At 38.2% G+C, this 21,459-nt stretch overlaps 1 protein-coding gene across 2 annotated transcripts in view; it reads right to left on the reverse strand.

Moving 5' to 3' along the window:
• Positions 1–11,269: 11,269 nt before the first annotated feature.
• Positions 11,270–21,459, reverse strand: part of AKAP6 (A-kinase anchoring protein 6) — a 552,477-nt gene continuing 542,287 nt past the window's right edge. For both annotated transcript variants that reach the window (XM_044232056.1, XM_044232057.1), the window contains 2 exons: positions 17,297–20,712; positions 11,270–12,242 (listed from right to left, as the gene is read on the reverse strand). In XM_044232056.1, the coding sequence (XP_044087991.1) occupies positions 17,338–20,712 (3,375 nt within the window). In that variant the 3' untranslated portion in view covers positions 11,270–12,242; positions 17,297–17,337. The remainder of the gene's footprint in view (positions 12,243–17,296; positions 20,713–21,459) is intronic.

Consider the following 21,459-nt stretch of genomic DNA (forward strand, 5'->3'; position numbering starts at 1 on the left):
GCTCTCTGTGAAACATACAGAAGGACTTCCAGGGGACAATATTTAAAAAAAAAAATGAAAGGTAAAAGACACAGTGATATATTTTGTGTTAGAAAAGGAAATAAGAGCATATACATAGATCTACTTATTACAGAAAGAAACAAAGGACAAATAAAGCCGAAGACCATGAAACTGTAGGCTTGCAAGGTTGAGGGGAAATGGGCTTGATGGGCTGGGGCATGGAGGAACAGTGTTTTGAATATAACCTTTTGGGTGGTTTTGACTATAGAAAGCATGTTAATAGTCTGTACATCCAAAAAAAAAAAAAAAAGAAATTCAGTCAATAAGAATGGAAGAAAAACAATAACTTAAAACTGAAAAGAAATGAAAATGAACTTAACTTTATTTCGAGTGAATGTCATAACTGAAGGGGAGAAGTAAATAAGGGGAAAAAGAAGGAAGGAAAGAGGGAGGGAGAAAAAGATGAGAAAAATAATATAGGACATTTGGAACAAAATATTTAACCAAACTTCCTTCGTATTGAGCAGAGTGAGGTGTGTAGGAAGGGAAATGTGGGATTGGGGGAATTGCAAATGAATCCTGAACTCTTTTCAAGAGGTTGTTTATTATAATGCTTCTGAAGCAATTTCTGAAACTATTTTAAGTGTATTTCATTATTCCGTAAGTGAGTAAATGTATCGATGTTGCTGGTATCCAAGGTTGTCACAGCGGAAGAAGGGAAATACAAATACAGAATCAGAGCCATCAAGAATCTTAGAGGATAGATTGAAATTGGAAGAACTGGTGAGAACTCCTGATTTCTAAAATAAGTAAATGCAAGCTGGTGCAACCACTCTGGAAGACAGTATGGAGGTTCCTCAAAATGTTGAAAATAGAACTGCCCTATGACCCAGCAATTGCACTACTGGGAATTTACCCTAAAGATACAAACGTAGTGATCCAAAGGGGCACGTGCACCCGAATGTTTATAGCAGCAATGTCCACAATAGCCAAACTATGGAAAGAACCTAGATGTCCATCAACAGATGAATGGATAAAGAAGAAGTGGTATATATACACAATGGAATACTATGCAGCCATCAAAAGAAACGAAATCTTGCCATTTGCGACAACATGGATGGAACTAGAGCGTATCATGCTTAGCGAAATAAGTCAAGCGGAGAAAGACAACTATCATATGATCTCCCTGATATGAGGGAGTGGTGATGCAACATGGGGGCTTAAGTGGGTAGGAGAAGAATCCATGAAACAAGATGGGATAGGGAGGGAGACAAACCATAAGTGACTCTTAATCTCACGAAACAAACTGTGGGTTGCTGGGGGGAGGGGGGTTGGGAGAAGGGGGGTAGGGTTATGGACATTGGGGAGGGTATGTGCTTTTGGGTAAATTGGAAGGGGAGATGAACCATGAGAGACTATGGACTCTGAAAAACAATCTGAGGGGTTTGAAGTGGCGGGGGGGTGGGAGGTTGGGGTACCAGGTGGTGGGTATTATAGAGGGCACAGCTTGCATGGAGCACTGGGTGTGGTGAAAATATAATGAATACTGTTTTTGTGAAAATAAATAAATTGGAAAAAAAAATAAAAAAATAAAATAAGTAAATGTATGTGTATATGCATGTTTGTGTATGGGTATATGCATGTGTCCGAATATGCCTTTGAGCATACATAAATGTACATATATATACATATAAGGGCATACACGTTCATGTATTTCCTAGCTTTGTTGGATGACAGCACCAAGAAGCAAAGGCAGCCCCATAGCCATAAGCACTCCTAGAGCTCAGATCTCTGTCTCTAATCAATCCCCACTGAAAAGAGCTAAGGTCCTGCAGAGAAATGGCTGATTAAAGGATTGGGGCAGATAGGTACAAGATTAGACTGGAACACATTATTATACCAGAAAGAAAAAGATAGCTTAAAAACTGTCATAAGAATTCCGAGAGCTAGATTGAAGAGGCTCAGAGTAGCCAAATCTGGGACAATTTCTGCACCAAAATAATTTAAGTGCAGTAATGCATTATAAATAATGGGGAAATAATTCATGAATTTTTATCTATAATAAATAGATCAATAAACAAATACCAAAACTGACTGATAAATGGTAGCATTGGAAAGTCATCATTCTGCAACCATCTTAGCAAGGATCAAATTAGACAAGAATTATCAATGGATGCTAAATAATGGAAAATTTTGAGGCAGAGCAGCATATTAGCTGGCTTTAAAGTGATTCTCCACAAAATGATCAAAATCATCACCACTAATGGGGGACAGAGGCACTCTGTGTCTCCCGATATAATATGCCAAGGAGAACAGAACACCAACAATGCTATCGAGAATGCATGGCTTCAATCTAATCATGAAGAAAGATAAGATAAACACGAAATGAGGAATAATGTATTTTTAAAAGGGGTTGGGAGAAATCTATTTTTCATAATTATCAATGTCATAAAAAAAAAGCTGGCAAATGTTTCCATATTAAAGGACGCTAAAGAGATATGACAACTGAATTTAATACCTACTGTGTATAGTGAAGAAGGAAAAATGCTATAAGAGATATTATTAAGGAAACTGACAAAATTGGAATGTGAGAGGTAGATTAGATAAATATATGATATCAATATAAACTTTTGAAGTTGATAATTGTACTATGGTTATTTAAGAGAATATACCTATATCCATATTAAGAAATACATAATGAAATAGTTAGGGATAAAAGGCCATGATCCATGTAACTTATTTTCAAAGAAAATAAAAACACTAATTTGAAAAGCTAGATGCCCTTCTATGTTTACTGCAGCATTATTTACAATAGCCAAATTATGGAAGCAACCCAGTCTCCATCAATAAATGAATAGATAAGGAAGATATAGTATATACATACAATGGAATATTATTTGGCCATAAAAAAGAATGAGATCTTGCCATTTATGACAACATGGATGGACCCAGAGGGTATTATGCTCAGTGAAATAAGACTGGGGAGAAAGACAAATACTGTATTATTTCACTTATATATAGAATTTAAACAAAAACGAACAAAAATCCCCAGACTCTTAAATACAGAGAACAAACAGGTGGTGGCCAGAGGGGTGGTGAATGGGGGGATGGGTGAAATAGATACAGGGGATTAAGAAGTATGAACTTCCACTTATAAATAAGTCACAAAGATGAAAAGTACAGTATAGGGAAGATAGTGAATAATATTGCAACAATGTTGTATGGTGACAGATGGTGACGACACTCATCATGGTGAGCACCGAGTAATGCACAGAACTGTAGAATCAGTGTTACGCTTCTGAAACTAATACAACATTTGATGTTAATCATACTTCAGAAATAAAAAAAAAACCAGATGGGGTAAGATATTAACAATAGGTAAACCTGGCGAAAGTGTACTATTTTTATTTTTGCAATAGTTTGTGAACCTGAAGGTTATTTTATTATAAAAAGTAAAAAACAGTTGAATTTGTTATTTTAAATGTTTATAGTTTAGGGGGTTGCTAGGGTGAACTCCAACAGATATGACCCAGGAACACTGCTATCTTAGGAAATAACTCCTGAAGAAAAATGAGAAATGTTGAAGTAAATTTTTTTGGAAACTGAGACTAAAGTATTTACTTTTAAAGCAAGAGGACCTTTGGGCAAAAAGGCCCATGTGAAGAAAAATCAGGTGAAGAATGCTAGGAATCAACAAATCCCACATTTTCATGTCATTAAATTAAAATTTAAGTTTTATTTTCTAGAATTGTCTCTCTCCACCACCTCTTTCAGATATGAACAAAATACATGGAAGGGAAATTGCATCTTTTAAAGTATTTACCAAGCAAAATGCAATGATAAAAATGTATGTTCCTACCAGAACATTAATCTCGTCCTTCATGATTAACTATTGCGCTTTTCTTTCATCAGGCTCTGACCTTTAAGGTGTTCCTGTTGTGTGTGTTTTTAATGCTTAACTTTTCTGGAAAATGTGCAGAGGTCATAATGAGGCATAATTATATACAATATATAATTTTCTTTGGCCTTTTTCAAGTGCTAATTTAGCTATCATTTCTTCCTATAGAATTTTTTTAAGAAATTATTTCTAAGTGAAAGTCTTTTCTTCAGTTTTGGCATGAATTATATGTTCAATGAGTAATACAGACAGAAAATTTAGCAACGTGTGTGTGAATGTTAAGTGAACTCTGTAAAAATACTTCTTATTTATCTAGATCGAAAACGAGATTCTGAAACAGTTTTTTTCCCCTTCCAGACTCAGCCTTTATGTAAAGGAAGCCACGAGTAACTAGCCTAGCTCTCTTCATCCTCAGTTTCCTTATTGTAAAATGGGTGTCACTAATTAGTCCAGTGCCTGGTATACAGTAAACACTTACATGATGAGTTATTTTATTATTATTTAGATTGATTTAAAAAATAATATCCAGAGTATGTTTACTGACCTAGCCAGATTTCCTGTAACTTATTCATTTACTGTACCAAACAGTAATTGGTAATCACTATGGTGATGCCAAATCATCAAAGATTAAATTTTGTTTCTAAATGTTTGAGTGGCCAGTTAAGTCACAGGTGACTTAAATAAGCAGAGCCTTAAGTTAACAAGAATATTCTGGTTTATAATCATTCCAAATCAATCAGAATCTGTTTCCTTTTCCTTTTAAAAAGTAATATACCTACTGAATATTATTTCATTCCTATTGAAATGCCTCTTAGTCTTTCAATGGTTAGTAATTTTACAGCTTCCCAAAAAATGTTTCTACATACAGTCTGCAAGCAAATACATTAGTGATGAGAGAGTGATCCTGAACTTAGGAAGTTCTTAAAATACTTAGGAGAGAGCCAAAATGGGTGTACATTGTAAAGAGAACGGTTTCTGAAAAAGTCAAGATTTCATTTTACAACACCCTGCCGTAGGCATCATTAGTCACTTGAGATCAGCAGGGATAAGAGAACCTACATGAAGACTGATTTGATTTTCATACCACTTTAATGGCAAGATAAATTTTCAGCAACTTGAATTTCTATATAAAAAGACAGGTTAAAATAAATTAAACAGATCTGCAAGCAAGCAAACACACACACACAGAGGGAATTACTTGTTTTGACTTGCTAACAGTGTAAGTAACTTGATCAACTAATAGAACAAGACTAATTCTGTACACCATAGAGTATTTTTTATAAACCAGTGGGTAGGGAATATTGGGATTTAGAGAGGATCTTTTGCGTTTTTATGTTCCTAATACCTTCCGTCATTTTAGTCCTTGAATAAATTTTGCTGAATAATTTTTTTTATGTCTGTAATGGCCTATTTGTTTACAGGGAGGTAGGATGTGTTTTTAATAACAGGGTAAGTATAAGGACAAAGAAATATTTTAATAATTTTAGTGTTTCTTATAAAATCATGTATTAATTTTTATTAAACTGACAAAATCTACTATTGTATGTCTTGATGGTGTGGAAAAAACACCAGATTACACGTGGGTAATCCTTTTCCAAATTTCCACATAAAATGAATGTAGAAGGGAGAAAGAGTACTAGCACAGTCTATAAAGTGGACAAACATCACGGCTTCCATTGTAGAGATATGAAAGGTTTTGTGTACATCTGGAAGACATTGATGTTCCATATCTGATGCCTCTGTAGTTAACCAGGGGTGAACTTACCTGTACTAACTCATCAGAATCGGCCATTTCTCCAATGTAAATGTGAGGCCAAATTTTGTTGCATTTTACATTTGCTTCCCTTAAATTCACTTTTTAAAAAAATGGACTCACCAGAAAGCTTGGGTTCTTCATCACTGTGGAGTGTCCAGGGCTGTACATCCATGCACAGGGCTTTCACTTCTCCTTTCTTTCGAAGTCCTTTCTCAGGTTTTGGGGAACTTTTCAACCAAGAGAGCACAAGCCTCAGTATCAGTGATTCTTAAACATGATGTCATAAGGGATTTGTAATGAATAATAAGGCATGAATATTTTTAAATAATTTTTAGGGTCTCTAGGTGGCTTAATCCATTAACCATCTGCCTTCAACTCAGGTCATGATCCCAGGGTCCTGGATTCAAGCCCCGCATCAGGTTCCCTGCTAACCGGCCTGCTTCTCCCTCTCCCCTATTTGTGCTCTTTCTCTCACTCTCTCTCTCTCAAATAAATAAATTAAAAATCTTTTAAAAAAGATACTCTTTTAAGTACAAATTAGGTTTGCTTCGAAGTTATGTATAAAGTAATGTCACTCCATTCAGCTGCATCATGATCCCCTTATGAGTGGGACAGAAGCAGGGCGGTGGGGGGGGGGGGTCTTTCCTCACCGGAAATTGTTTATGAATCCTTGGTAAAAGCCTGGAAGGGTCTCACACAGGCGAACAACTTCCAAGCTGTGTGTGTTGCAACAGAAAAGAGAAGGAGAAAAGTTGCTTTATGTAGGCCCTGTTTTACTTCAAGACACAAGTACAAATAATCTTTGCATATTTTCTGCATTGGTGAGGGTCCATCAATCAACGAACAGAACCATCTCAAGGCATTTGCCAAAATGCCTATGCAACAAGAAACTATAATAATGTAGGCCTGATGTGCACACATCAGTGTGTTATTTTACTCTGAAAATGCAACTACATGGCAAGTCTCCTATTTAGGGGCCACTGATATATAAAAGGTATGTGGTTGCTTTTTAAGGAAGAGGAAGTGACTAAAAAGACCTCCCGTGAGTGTCCCCTCCATAGGCATGTGGCAGTAGGAGGTGGTAGTGCTCTCCAGCGTGAATTAAAATACTAAGAATGGTTACCTTTTGAACATCTTCTATTCAACAAGAATGCCCACCTGTGGCCACAGCAGGGTCTGTGGTGAATACTTATTTCCTTGGCAAATTCAGATTGTTAATTATGACCAGCAGGTGGGAAGTGAAAGTGTATCTTACACAATCAATGATCATGGTTTTTACCTTTGTTTGGGATGAAAAATAAATTTGAAAAAAAAAGAAAAGAAAACAAAAACAGACAGACAAACAAAAAACCAGACTCTTTGAAATGGCCAGGATTTTAAAATGCTTTAGAAAAACATTTAGAGAAAAGATTCCAGTTTATCAGTGAATTGAAGTGAGTTTAGGTTATGTCAATTTTCCTGATGGTTCTGATTGAACTAATGACTTAGTCTGTAATTGACTAACCCTCTAAATCAATCAAAGGCAGGCTGTTAATAAGTGAACTAAACTTGAGTCCTTAAACCAACTGTGGATGTGGAACAATCTTTAAGTTTATGAAACAAGGCATACTTTATTTTACTAAAGGTAATATGAAACTAAATCGAGAACTCATAAGTCTAGAAAGCAAAAAATAATGATGGTGGGTGCTAATACGTTACACTGATTTTGCAAATGGGACTCCATCTACCTTTAAGAAAATGGTGTCAGAATTTAGAACACTGTAGACCAGAAATGGGAAAACCTTTTCTGTAATGGAGCAAAAATGTTTTTGTAAATATTTTAGGCTTTGTATGCTACATGGTCTCTGCCTCAAGTACTTAACTCTGTAGTTACAGTGCAAAAGCAGCCATAGACAATATGTAAACAAATGTGTGTGGCTATGTTCCAATAAAACTTTATTCATGGACACCAAAATTTGAATTTCAAATAATTTTTACATGTCATGAAATACTCTTCTTTTTTTTCCAACCATTTAAAAATGCAAAAACCATTCTTAGCTCACAGGCCAAACAATAAAAGGCAGTGTGCCAGATTTAGCCCAAACTGTAGTTTGTTGACCCCTGCCTTCAACTACTAAAGCATGAACTGTTGAGAGTAGCTTGTGAATTTCAAAACACATCAAGAATGTCAGTGACTCATTCCTTCTTCATTAAAGAGTAGCTATTGAACACAACGTTACTTATGCCCTATACTTGACAAAAATGTTTACCCTGAGTTGAATAATGAAAAAATAAACAACTGGACACATCCAGATTGTGGGTCATTTTGTAAAACTGGCCTAGACTTTTCAGAAATGTCAGTTATGAAGGATCAAGGAAAGAAAGACTAAGAGCATAGGGAAACTGTTCCAAATGAAAAAGACATGAAAACTAAACGCAATGCAGGATTTTTGTTTGGAGGGATTAATTAAGCATTTAGATGAAGTGTTAGGATTTGAAATTTAATTTCAAATGGTTCAGCACAGTAGTATATTTATGTGTGTGTATGTGTGTGTGTGTGTGTGTGTGTGTAGAGAGAGAGATGAAACTAATGGAGTAAAATATTAACAATAAACAAATCTGAGTGATGAATAGGCAAATATTGTACTGTTCATTCAGCTTTTATAGGTCTGAAATTATTCAAAATAAAAACTGAAAAAATGTATAGAAAAAAAGACTATTGTAAATTTAGTTGGTTCAAGTTAAAAAATTTGAAGTATAAGAATTATACAGTGCTTGAAAAACCAGGTATTTATCAAAATTCTAAAATAATACTAAACTCATTTGGAGATTAAAATAATTTGACTCATAACAAATAGCAGGATTATTTCAGTGTGTTTTGATAGTTGCATCTGAATTGTTCCTAGGAATTTTAGCATGGGTAAAACCTAAGCTGGATGAAAGAAACATAACAAAATCACCAAATTCAGATTCTCAAAAACCCTGGATTTAGATTGTTCTGCTGTTGTGTAAGATGCAGATTTATTCAGTGACCAGAAATCTGAAACCTTCTTTCTGTAATTAAAATTTTCAGATTCAAACATTTCAACTCTAGTCGTCAAATCCAGATAGCTCTGCATACTATTTCTGCTCATTAGGTTTTTGAAAATGTAGAGAAACTAGATAGAAAACAAAATAAATGGGTCATCACTTAATTTGTTGAGATCACTCTATTCAAGGACATGAAAGGCACTTTCACAAGAAAAACTGTAAACCCTTTGTAGGCAGAGGGCGTTCTAGTTGCTTTTGTATCTCTAAGGCCAAACACAATGCCTCACACAAGTAGCCACTCAATGAATGTTTGCTGAATGACCGAATAAATGAATAAATAAATGGAGGGGAGGACCCTACCTTATATGGAAATGGGTTAAGTTTGGATTTGATGTAAGGAAAAGATTCAAGATGACTCCAGCACTAGACTGGGCCACTAAAGGACATGAGGGATTGAGTATTTATTTATTTATTTAAATTTACAATAATAGAATAAACATATATCTTGAATATATTTTTAGAGAAAACCACTTAAATGTTCAGATATTTTCTACATGTATGACGATAAAGACAGTTCCTCAATTTCAAGGAGTCTGTCTGCTAACATTCACTCAGGTTGAAATGGATCTGAAAATCATGATGAGTGAAGGGCAGTTGAGGGAATGAGGAATAGAAATCACAACGGCTGGGAGAAGACGAGTAACTGGCCTCAGTCATCTTCAAGGATGCCATGAGAAAGAAGGGGCAGAAATAGTCTGAGCAGCTCATCAGGACAGAACCAGAACTGGGAGCAAAATTAAAGGCAGAGGGAAGGCAGCACTATGTAGATTTTAGCTACCGAAGAAAGAACCTTCTAACAAAGATACACACCCAACCAGCTTGCCTTAACAAATAATGAATCACTCAGTGGAAGGTGTAGGCAGAGCTGGTGTGACCATTTTCAAGGATGGCTGGGGAGGTAGTGCCCACACACAGCAAGAGACTGAAGCTATCTCACCCCTTCCAACCAGAAAAAGTACTGTTCGATAGAAGTCATTTTACAAATTCAGTGTTAATACTAAGAAGGTAATTAATAAGCAAATATTTGTAACACCGCAAGGACTTCAGTGAGCGTATACCAAGTAAATGGGACATCATGGTCAGCTTGTTCCAGTTGATGTAGACCTTGGCATTACCCAAGGAAAATTTAGGTCATCTCAATATGTAAAAAATACCGTACCTTAACAGAGATCCCAAATGCTCTGAGGTGTTTCACAGACTCTCCATCTTGGGCCACTATCCCTATGTCCTGTTATTTCAAGCGTAGCTAATTTTCTACAGCTGCCTCCTAATGAGCCATTTATCTCTAATCTCTTCCACCTGTAATCGTCTTGCCCACCACTACTAGATGTCTGCCTAGAACTTCTTTTGAACTATTACTACCTGTTCAGAAGCCTAGAATGATTAATCAATTTAGAAATATGTATGGAAAAAGATTAGAAGAGACATAACAATAGTTTCTAAAATGGTAAAATTGTAGACTAGTATTTTTTTTTTAATGTTCTTGGTGTTGTACTCATGTTCTAATGATAAATGCAATCAGGTGCAAAAGAAAGACTTTCCTTACTACCTACTGTATTACATACAAAAGCTCCAGCTTAACTTTTTAAAAGACTCCTCATTCAGTCTCCCAGTTTACCTTCTGCCCACTAACCCTGCAATAAAACTTCACTCATTTTCTGTTGTCTAACTTTCTGGTCCCTTCTAGCCCTTCTCTTCAGCTCATCCCTCTTTGCTACTTGCTACTTCCGTCTCTGTGCCTCATTTACCACTCTGCTCTCATCCTTGCCTGCAGAACAATTACTGCTTCTCATTTGTGTATTCCCTGCATCTGGGCTGTAGGTAAGCCTCCTGAGGGCAGGGCCTTTGCTGATCTATGCATCTCCCACTCTAGAAGAGTCCTTACAGATAAAAGGTGTTAATTAGCTATCAGTTGAATAAATGATTGCATTACCTATTTTCCTAGTAATTTATGTTTTAGTGCAGGTGTCTCGAAATGAAAAGGTGCATGTCACCCATACTGTCTAAATCAATACTTAACTTCAGTAAATTTTTATTGGCTACCTACTGTGTATCAGGCACTTTAGTAGGTGTTAGGATATAAATTAAAAACTGCATTTAAGAAGAGCAATAAAGACCAGATAGAATATTTCTTAGCTCATTTCTTTTAACACAAAATAAATACACCTTAAATCTATAGTCTAAGTCAAAATAGTCATATTTTCTAGACCATCTTTCTAACAAACAAATTCAAAAGAATTACATAAAATAAATATGAGACTGATTAGGTAGCCTGAAATCCAATATCAAACCCTTAATGATAAGTAGAGATAAAAAATCTAGGATAGGTTCTTACTGGTTTAGGGGAACTGGCATTTAATCATTTGTGTTCTAAGATCTTTATAGTGATCAGAAAGATTTTGAAAATTGTGAACGCTTCAGGTGTAGTTTAAGTAATTTTAAGTCTCTTATGCAATATGGGTATTTTGGAAACTACTATGTGTTGTAGTTTTTCCAGAATCAGATGTAATAATTTGGTAAAGAACACAGGTAGAAGAGATCACTGGTTTTCCTTTTCCCCCAATAAACTATGTTTATTATGCCAATTTTAATTACCATGCAATCTAATGGTTTAAGGCTTATATTTTCCACATCACTAGACATCATAAACATGAAAGCATTTTATACTGTCATTATACATCAATGTTTGTACTTGGTTATACATATATACAGAAATTATTCACACATCTTAACCTTGCTATTTCCTCCTTTCAAACCAACATAATTTTACCGTGAAAGCAGCTTTTTAATAAATGGTATAAGAAATACAGCAAGGCACACTTTTTTAAAAAACTTTTTTCTCATTACCACCTCAAGAAGCATAAAAAACGAAAATGTTGTACATAATTTAATAGTAGAATGTCACCAGTTTATAATATACAACACCATATAGTTGTTTCTTGAAGTGCTGCATAGATAATCATTTTTAAAATAAAATAAATAAAATGGCGCTTTTAAAAGTTGCTTAATTTTGAAAGAAAGACCAGTATTTCTTCTGTATGCTGCAATCAAATCAAATGTTGGCCTTTTAGGTAAACCTCTTTCGATAAACATAGGCATCATACCATAAAAGAAAAAAATCTAGACTCAAACATGAAATTGGTCAAGTACGGGCAGGGCTGGGGGTGTCATTCCAGACAGGTGAATTTAACGGACCATCGATTTGGTGGACTGCAGAACTTTTTTAAAGAGTAGATGGGGAGGGAGGAGGCAAACGGAAAAGTCTCGCTGGAGAGGCAGGGCTGGCAGAGGTAGCTCGGGACAGGAATCCATGGGAAAACAAGCAGCTTCGCCAAACTTCAAAGACAATCACCTAAAGAAAACCAGTGCACAATCCAGATCACAAGGCTCATGTGGACAAATCGCATTCGGAGGGAAGATTCGTCTTGGGAGAGGTCAATGTGACAAATGGCAGTGACGTGATGAAACCACAGACTAGCCCGGGGTGGGACGAGGAGGCCACCCCTGAGTCAGGCTTATCTACAAGAAACAAAAAAGTGATAAGAAAAGGCATCAGAAAGGACTGTTTCATTGGCAAAACTGAGCCCTCTGAGGAAGACTGCCATTTTGGAACTACCTGCTAATGTTCTGAAACAAAAGGATATACAAAACGAAGTGATTTTAATAGCCCAACAGTTCACATTATTGACAAAAATGTTTCAGAATCAATTGAAAAATGCATTGATTTTTTTTAAAATACATGGTTTTAAAGAAAACAAGAAAAATCATCAAGTTTGAACTTTTCTCTGGATATCATCTACTCTTTTGCTTGTGAACTCAGTTTTGAACACTCAAGATAGATTCAAATCACTATGAAAATGTGAGGCCGCTGGTTCCAAGCGACACAGCCAAGTATCCACAGTGATTCACAGCCTGGGAACTCGGACCCTCAGGTGGTTGAACCTTTTCCTTAGGGACTGTATGTGTGACAGTAGAACTGAACAATTCCACCATTATATGGTGATGAAATATTCACAGCTTTGTCACAACCCCAAATGTTTCAGTCCCTTACTGGTAAAAGGATCTAACCTGGGTTTCTAGCTCGAATATGAATGCATTTCATTTAAGGTACAGATGCCCTGTGAAAGTAAAAATGACACTATTATTTCTGGACATCTTGATGGCTCAGATACAAATTCGTTCTAAACTCAGTCAGTTCTGCCTACTTCTAGGAGGCTGAAAGCAACAAGTTGGATGTGAGGAACAGCTAAATTCCAGGGATAGGAAGTAGAAGATGCAATTACTTGAGGTCCTCTGACCAGCTGTCAAATAAAGCAGGGTTTGCTTGTCTGGGTTTAAACCGAGTTCTGGTGACCAATGTCAGGTTGCTTTATTGTCTTTCTAGACCTAAATATTCTCCTTCTCCATCTTTCTCTTTCTCTATAATCATGTAACCTATTTATGAGCCAGAAACACTTCAGCAAATGTGGTTTGGCTGAAGTCTCAGGAAGCTGGGGAGAGAAGGCAGGTTCTCAAGAACAGGGAGAGATAGACAGGAATAGATGGGCCAAAGTTTGGTACAGTCAAATGCTGCAGTAACTCAAGAAAGTGCAATGGTACATTGTTCAAATGCTGAGGCCAGGACTCACTTGAAATATAGACACCGAGTGAGGAATGCTGAGGTGAGGCAAAGCCTGTCTTACTAAATGCCAGTATTTAAATTCTCTCTGGCTAATCAGGTCTTTTAACTTGGCCCACTTGGAAAGGGGCCGAAAGGGGCCGGCAAAATGGACTGAAGCACAGATCTGGGGTGTGTGTGTGTGTGTGTGTGTGTGTGCGCGTGTGCGTGTGCATGTGTGTGTGTTTGTGCATGTGTGATGGGTGATAACCAATAAAATCTTTTTTATTTTGCATGGCAGCTAGTTATTCAGAAGTGCTGGATAATTAAAAAGCATTTCACATCTACCAGAATCTTGACTTATTAAAATGATTTTAAAGGTAAATTTGGTAAGGATCCACTTGCGTCGTTTAGCAAAAAATTAATATACTATCACCAAGAATAGCTTCTTAAGCCTGCTGGGCCAGCTTTGGATCATATTAAACACTTAGTGTCAATCCAACTAACGGAGTAAGAATTTACATCGTATACATGAGAAATGTTTGCTCTTAAAGTTTTCTCAGTTTGTAATGACCAAGTAGGAGCAATTTTACTGGGTATGTGTATACTGGGTATGAATATGTGTATTCATAAATACAAGTAATTGCTGAAAATCTAAAATCGATGAGCTACCCACAGTCACATCTGCAGACCAATAAGACAGGAAAAGCAATGGAGTAAAAAGTTCTGAAGGAAATTCATGCATCCTAAATATAGCCCCTCCGACACACACACACACACACACACACACCCCATACACAGCAAAACAAAACTGAAAACCAGAGTAAATAAAAAAGGAAAAAAAAAGTACACGCTGGCTAAATGTGATGAGTGAAATTTTTATACCACAGGATTTATCCAGCCTGAAGTTTACGGTTAAATCATTCACCAAAGATCAGAGGCTTATGATGAGGATTATGAAGAAATAACTGTCAGAATACAGCAAAAAGATTAGTGCAAAGTACATCTCTTAGGCAGGTCCTAGGAGGCACTCCAGACATACATTATGTGCTTCCTCCAAATGAGGCAGAAATTTCTGGATCTATCCAGTTACCTTTTCTTTGATGTGATTTGCTGTAACTGACCTCTCTATTTTGGTAGAAACATGGCACAGAAATGAAAATAGTGAAAAGCACAGCAGTGTGCCTAGAAATCAGTGTAGATGCATCCTGTGTGAGACCATGTTTAAAACTTCAATAGCGTCAGTGAGTTTTTAATTAGAACAGTAAATGAATAACCTCAAAACATTTTTGAAAAAAATTCTTGGTACAGATGTAGACTGTAGCTGCTGTTCTAAGTTGTAGCTCTTTCCAGATGACATAACTTCATCATCTGAGAACTTATTTCTGGGGGGAAAAAAAGGCCCAGCAAATTGAATGTGGTATATTTTATTATCCTGATAGAGCACTCCAACTGATGGTTTTGAAATCCCTTTAAAAAGTAGAGCTTTTTTTCCCCCCTCCTTTGAATCTTCTAGGAAGAACAATGACAAGAGTTAAGCTCTTATAGACACGAAGTCTCATACCTACCAAATAACTTTATTAAGGATTCCTGATATTTAACACCAAAGGCATGTCAGCCTTTTGCGATTAAATAACTTGTCCTGGTTGGTAGTATTTTAACAAAATGTAAATATCTATGCCCAGGTACCCAATGCTAATGACGGGGGAATAATGTAGGCATCCAGATATCTGGGGTGTGTGATACGGAAAAAAACTGAATAGGACCAGTGGATATGACTATGGAAATGGCCCCTGGCTGATCACAAATCACTTGGGGCCATGTGAGTTCTGTAGAAGGAAAATCTGGCTGCGTCTCCCATTGTCTGAGACAGAGCCAGGAACCGCATCTCGGGGGCTCCACAAAATATTGCTGACTGGCAGGTAGGCCAGCTGATAGCGTTGCATTGTCATGCCTGTGAAATGTGAGCACTGCGCCCACCCAACAGCACAGCATGTTCACTTGCCCAAGTCCAAAGATGGAGCTGCTTATTATTCCCATTTCCACTCTCTAGCTACGTCATAGACTGAAAACTCCCAAAGTATCTAAAAGGGAGGCTGCGATCCAGGGGCTTCTCCAAGGCCAGTGCTGCTGGAACTCTGGGTCTCCACATGACCGGTGACTTCAGGGTCCCGGTCACACAACATCTTGCTCTGAGGGATGTTGCTTTCAAGCCTCTATCCCCTTGCAGAAAACAAAAATCAGTCGGGCTCCACCAGCCCTTCTGCAGGGCTCGGCCGAGCCAGCAGTAACAATCGGTACTAACAGAACTTGTTTAGAAGCAGCTTTTAGAATTGCAGTGACTCTCCCTTAATGGTCAGCTTTACTGCATACTGATGGAGAATGTGATTATGGGGTGGACATGTTTCACAGAAAATATATGTCTCTCTCTCCTACTTTTGTCCTCACTTCTGGCCAATTGTAAATTGAGTCTGAAACACAGAAAATTAGTTGAGCTATATTAGTAGGTAGGATGTCTTTCTTCAATTTTGCATACCGAGTTTATTTTTAGGGTATATATATGGTATATATTCCCCCCTCCCCATTTCTAGCAGCTCTACACAGAATCACACATTTTAATGAGCTTAGGGCACAGGTGTTGCAGGAAAAAAAATAATGATGTTTGCCATTCATCTTTCAAATTAAATAATGTGTTTTTAAATAGTAACTTTTTTCATAATACATTATGGGAACAACATTTATCTGTCACATTTTAAAAGATGTATTTGTAATAAATGTAAATTACTTTTAGAAAATCAGTAATTAGGCTCATCAAAAAATAAACAATCTGCCACAAAAAAGATAATCTTTAGCATAGTTAAGTATAATAACTGTTATTTGAATAAGTTAACAAATTAGGGTAGATTGCTTCTGTAATTCATTTCCTATAGCACGAGTTTAGGTTACAGCATTAAGCTTCTGGAGTGGGGGGTGGAGATGGCATTCGGCACCTCACACTTTGGTGAAATACAACTCTTATATTCAAAAGCTCAAATTTTCTTCTTTAGACTTGACTGAGAAAGTGTATTCACCACTGGGGCTCAGAAATGGAAAATAACTGAATTTTTGTGTCACTTTTCGAGCTATACCATCATCTCAGAATTATCAATCAATAGCTGTCTTATTAAATATGAAGAGTGGAATGACTTTCTTAAAAATTTTGATGGAAATCAGCCTGTCACCTTCAGGCAAAATTCAAAAAATTCTGTTTTTATCGAAACGCCATTAACCTGTCATGTATGTGCTCTGCATTTGCTTTCTGGGCCTGTTCTCGGTCTGTGTGTGGATAAATAGGAGCCTCTTCCCTAACATCAACTTTTCCCTCCTGTTTGAGTCCTTGGCCTTGGCCGTGATTAGGAGCTGTGACAGCACAGCCTTCCACTGGGGAAGCAAATGTGATGATAGTTGCATTAGACAGAAGCATAAAAGGGAGGCCCAGATCAGGAGATGCAGCCTTTAACCTAATCATTGTTCATTTCCAGGCACCCGAGGGAGTGGGCTGCTCTGTGTGCAGGAAACTGAAGCGGGGGGCATTGTCACTGGGCATGCATTTTGATCAGAGGGTCTAACTGCAATTGGGAGAACCTTTTTTCCTCCCTCAGTGGCAGGATGTGAGGTCCTGAATTATCTGGCTACTTCCTCAAATTTAACATTCTTCTTGTCAGAATTATGTAATAAAAATAATGTCACTAAAAATGTCGCTTGTGACCGTCTCTTTCCCTTTTGCCTCGCAGTTACTTGCATTGTTGTGAATGTTTCTTCCCCCCAAATGTGTTATTCTGATAAATGTCTGCAATGACCAGTCATTCTGACTAGTATTCTCTCCTATCATGGCACTGTTGACTCAAACTCATAGTGGAAGTATATATAGATATATATTAAATGTATATTAAAATATTATTAATAATATATATTAAAACACGAGGAGCATACATACCTTTCAATGAGATGATTTTCATGCGTGGAGAGGGTTGCATTCTACCTATGCATATTTTTATGTTGTTCTTCATGAAGATTTAGAAGGTTTTCTTCACAGGTTAAAGTTTTGGAGTTGGGATGCAATGCAGCCTTGTCTTTTGGCTGCTTTGCCTTTGAGGAGAGTTCTGGAACTCCAGATTTGGCTGAAGCAGCATTATGTTCTTCTGGCATTCCTGATTCACCTGTGTTTTCTGAACTTTCCTTTTCACTGCCCAGCCTTGAAGTGGTTACCTCTGAGCTTTCCCCACAGATTGTAGCTTGGGGCAAACCATCCGCTTCCTTTCCAACATCAGATACTTCCTGATGGGGAGGACTTGAAAGAACCATCATGTCTGCCTCCTCAGCCAAGAGAGATGTATCGCTAAACTCAGGGGAGCCAGCTGCTGTTTGTTGGGGCACAGAAGCCTCACCAGAAACAGCAGGTTTGTCTGGAGGAGGGCTGGAGAGGCAGGGCTCATCTCCATCCAGGTCATCATCAACGCAGGCCTCGAAGAAGCATTCAGGTTCCTCCTTGTCCTCTAAGCCAGAGTCGGTCATGTCCAGTGGCACTGGAGTGTTACTCTTCTCTTCCACGTAACTGGTGACCTCCCCACAATCACTGTCATGAGAGGAGAGAGATAAGTAGGAATAAAAGTCCCCTTTTCTCAGCTGGATGGGCCGGTGAGAATGTTCCAACACCTTCTCCTTGATCTGAGTTAACGAGGTAGGAGCAGCTGCCTCATTTTCAGGTTGAGATTTACTTTTTAGGGCTGTTGAAGCCATGTCGATGATTTCCTTAACAAAGTCGTGTACGGAACAATCCTCAGCATCTTTTTGATGGGAAACATCTGGCTCGCAGTCACAACAGGAAATGTTGTCACTGACAGAAACGTTCTCCTCTGTTTCATTTTGTTCAAGTGCAAGGCAGCAACGAGCAGATTTTCCAGCCACGCTTGGTGCATCATTAGATGAAGATTTCAGTACATCAGAATCCTGCCTACTGGTAACTCTAGCTTCTGAAGGCAGCTCTGGGCAAGACTTCTCAGTGGGAGTAGAAGCAGTTGTTGGATTTTCAAAATGGTGGTGGTTTTGACATTTCTTTGGACGGTGTCTAATAGTTTGGGGAACAAATTCATTTCCAGCAATATTTGCATCATCTGAGCTATCCATAAATACTTTACACTTACAATGCTCACTGTCTGAATTCTTCTTCCCAGTTGTACCGAGACTTTCCGATTCCTTCAAGATCCCATTCTGTTCATCTTTCTGCCCTTCTGGCGTGCTTTCAATATTTCCATTTTCCATGTCAGCCACATACGGGTCTTTATTGACTTTGAAAATATTTTTCTTATTTTCACCCTTTGTCCCTAACTCATGGGTGTGGGATAAATTCTTGCCGTTTCCATTACTTTCGGAGAGACATTTGATGGAGCTGTTAAGTAGAGCCTCGATGTTCAGGGTATCAGAGGGATTGGTCATCTCACTACTACTGACATTCTTACTGCCCTTTATATCATCACTGAGATTACACCTTCTCTTATCTTTTGTCAAGGAAAGCTTTGGTCTGATCCAAGTCTGCAGTTCATTCTTTATATAGTCCAATCCTGACATTAAGTTGCATTCTTCATAAATTTCATCATCTGTTGCAATACTGGAGTCGTCATCCTCATCTTTGATGCATAGCTCTTCTTCTGTCAAGGTGAGGGTAGAGCTAGAAAGGAGGTCGCTGTCATCTTCATCATCAGTGCAAGCAGAGGTACAAGAGACATTAACAATCATGCTGACATTGACGTCGCTTTCATCAGCCACCGACCGAGTCAGGCGCTTCCTGAATGATGCATTTGATTCTGGGATCTTGTTCTTGTGTAATACAATATCCTCTGAGCAAAGAGAGAGCTCATCGCTGCTACTTAGTTCTGTAAGAGATGCTGGCGAGTCTTCGTTGATAGAAGATGCTATGTCCAATGACAGCTGGCCACTAAAGGACATCTTTTGGGAACTGCTTTGGAGAGTCATATCAGAGACACTCCGTTTTATCTTTTGCTCTGAAGGGCTCTGGATATTCTCCAAACGATTCAGGAGATCTAGTGTCCTTTTACTCAGTTCACCAACTGAGCCACTGCTCACGCTTATGTCCCCAGAGCTGTGACAGCTAAAAAGATCCTCATTGCTTTTATAGGATGTCAACCAACTTTCTAAAGAGGTGCTTCGCTGGAGGCTGTCACTGCCATTTTTAAGGATGCCCAACCCAAATAAATCACCCCCTGGAGAAAGGGACTCAATAGATGAGCTGTGGGATAACAGGGAGAGCTGTCTGCCATTCTGCATGCCAGTGAATGTCTTCTCTCCATTACCATTTTTATATGAACTTCGATCCATTTCATGGGATGCACTTGCCAAAAGCCTTTCATGGGGAGGTGCATCTGGCTGTAACTCTGTAGCCTGATGTTTAGATTTGCAGGACTTTTTATCAAAATAAAAACCATGAAGCAGGGGATCCTCCACATGTGCTTTTTCACTTTGTGACTGTTTCATTATCATTGGTAATTTGAGTTTTGAGCCTTGGAGGTACGAGTAATCATAAAATGTAAACACATCATGTTTTCCTTGTAATTCTTCTCCCAAACAATCAGGGGTATATTTGGTAACACTGTTTAAATCTCCAACTTTTCCATTTACACAACTCACTGGTGAAATGGATGACTGAGAGCTGTTTGGAAGCTTAATGCGTTTCTCCTCATCTTTAAATTTCTGCTTTAACACATTAACTGCATCTCCCATTTGTGGGTCCAGATGTTCAGTTTCAGGGTTACTTGGGGACCCATCCACCACACTGAGCAAGCACATTTCTGAGTTGGTGGTGGTTTCAGTGTCCCCTTCACTCACGATTCCACTCTCACTGCCTGAATTCTGGCTCATGTCGCCTCCATGGCATGGGCAGGGCTTCACCAAATTGGAACCTCCGACAAGGTCCGGCAAAGATTTGGTGGATGAAAATGAAGAGTCTTTACTGAGACTCTTTGTTAAAACACTAGGCTGTGTCACACTGGTGAACTTCGGATTGTTTTTCAGAAATGGCATGTGGCTGTCCTCATAGAGTTCCACATTGTGGAGGCTGTACACTTGGTAAATGTGTGGACTGGAGGGGGCAGTGATACTCGAGGCATACTGAGATCCCCCATGGTCACCTGCCTCTTCTTCATAACCAGGGTCCTCACTACCTATCTCTTCAAGCTTTAAGGCAGGCATGACAGGTTGGGGTTCCTGATCAAGATCATTTGAGTCTTCATTCAAACTAATTAACTTGTTGCTTATGTCAGTTTCATCCCATTCCAGGGCATCCTCACTCGTCCCATTTAGATCCATCAAACCAGGATCAATCACATTCAAAGTCTCCTGTGTAGGAGGAAGAGAAAAAGAAGAAGAAGAAGAAGAAGCATTAGGGAACACAAGCATGAACATTTTATCCATTCAAAATCTCTTGGAAGAGTCGGGAAAGAAATTTGCCCAAGCATGGATTTGAAAGATAGCATAATTATCAGCTCTATTCTCCTCTGGAATAACATCCAAAATTATTGAAATGGGTTTTTCTATCAATAGTAATTTGTCACTGAAGGCAATAACGTAGATTAAAATGTAAGATTATTAGAGTCAAGTTGTAATTTTTGGAATAAACCATTTCCTTTCGATTCTTCTACATTTTTAACCTGGGATTGGGTGAAGATAAAACTGTGAGGTAAATGAAGGTAGAAAGAGTACAGCCTGTGACATCTTTTTTTTTTTTTTTTAAGATTTTATTTGTTTATTTGACAGACAGAGATCACAAATAGGCAGAGAGGCAGGCAGAGAGAGAGGAAGAAGCAGGCCTCCGGCTGAGCAGAGAGCCCAATGCGGGGCTTGATCCCAGGACCTGGGATCATGACCTGAGCCGAAGGCAGAGGCTTTAACCCATTGAGCCACTCAGGTGCCCCCAGCCTGTGACATCTTGAAGGCACATTCGCTCTGATACTCTTAGTCTAGCAGTCCACAGTGGAATACTATTTGTAGCCACAGGTGGCAGACTCCCTCCTCTATATGTTTGGGCTTTCCACTTGAAGCAGCTTTTGCCATGGGGAAGTAAAATAGGCTTGTAACCACCTGTAG

Source organism: Neovison vison, chromosome 13, assembly GCF_020171115.1.
Source record: "Neovison vison isolate M4711 chromosome 13, ASM_NN_V1, whole genome shotgun sequence".
Lineage (NCBI taxonomy): Eukaryota > Metazoa > Chordata > Mammalia > Carnivora > Mustelidae > Neogale > Neogale vison.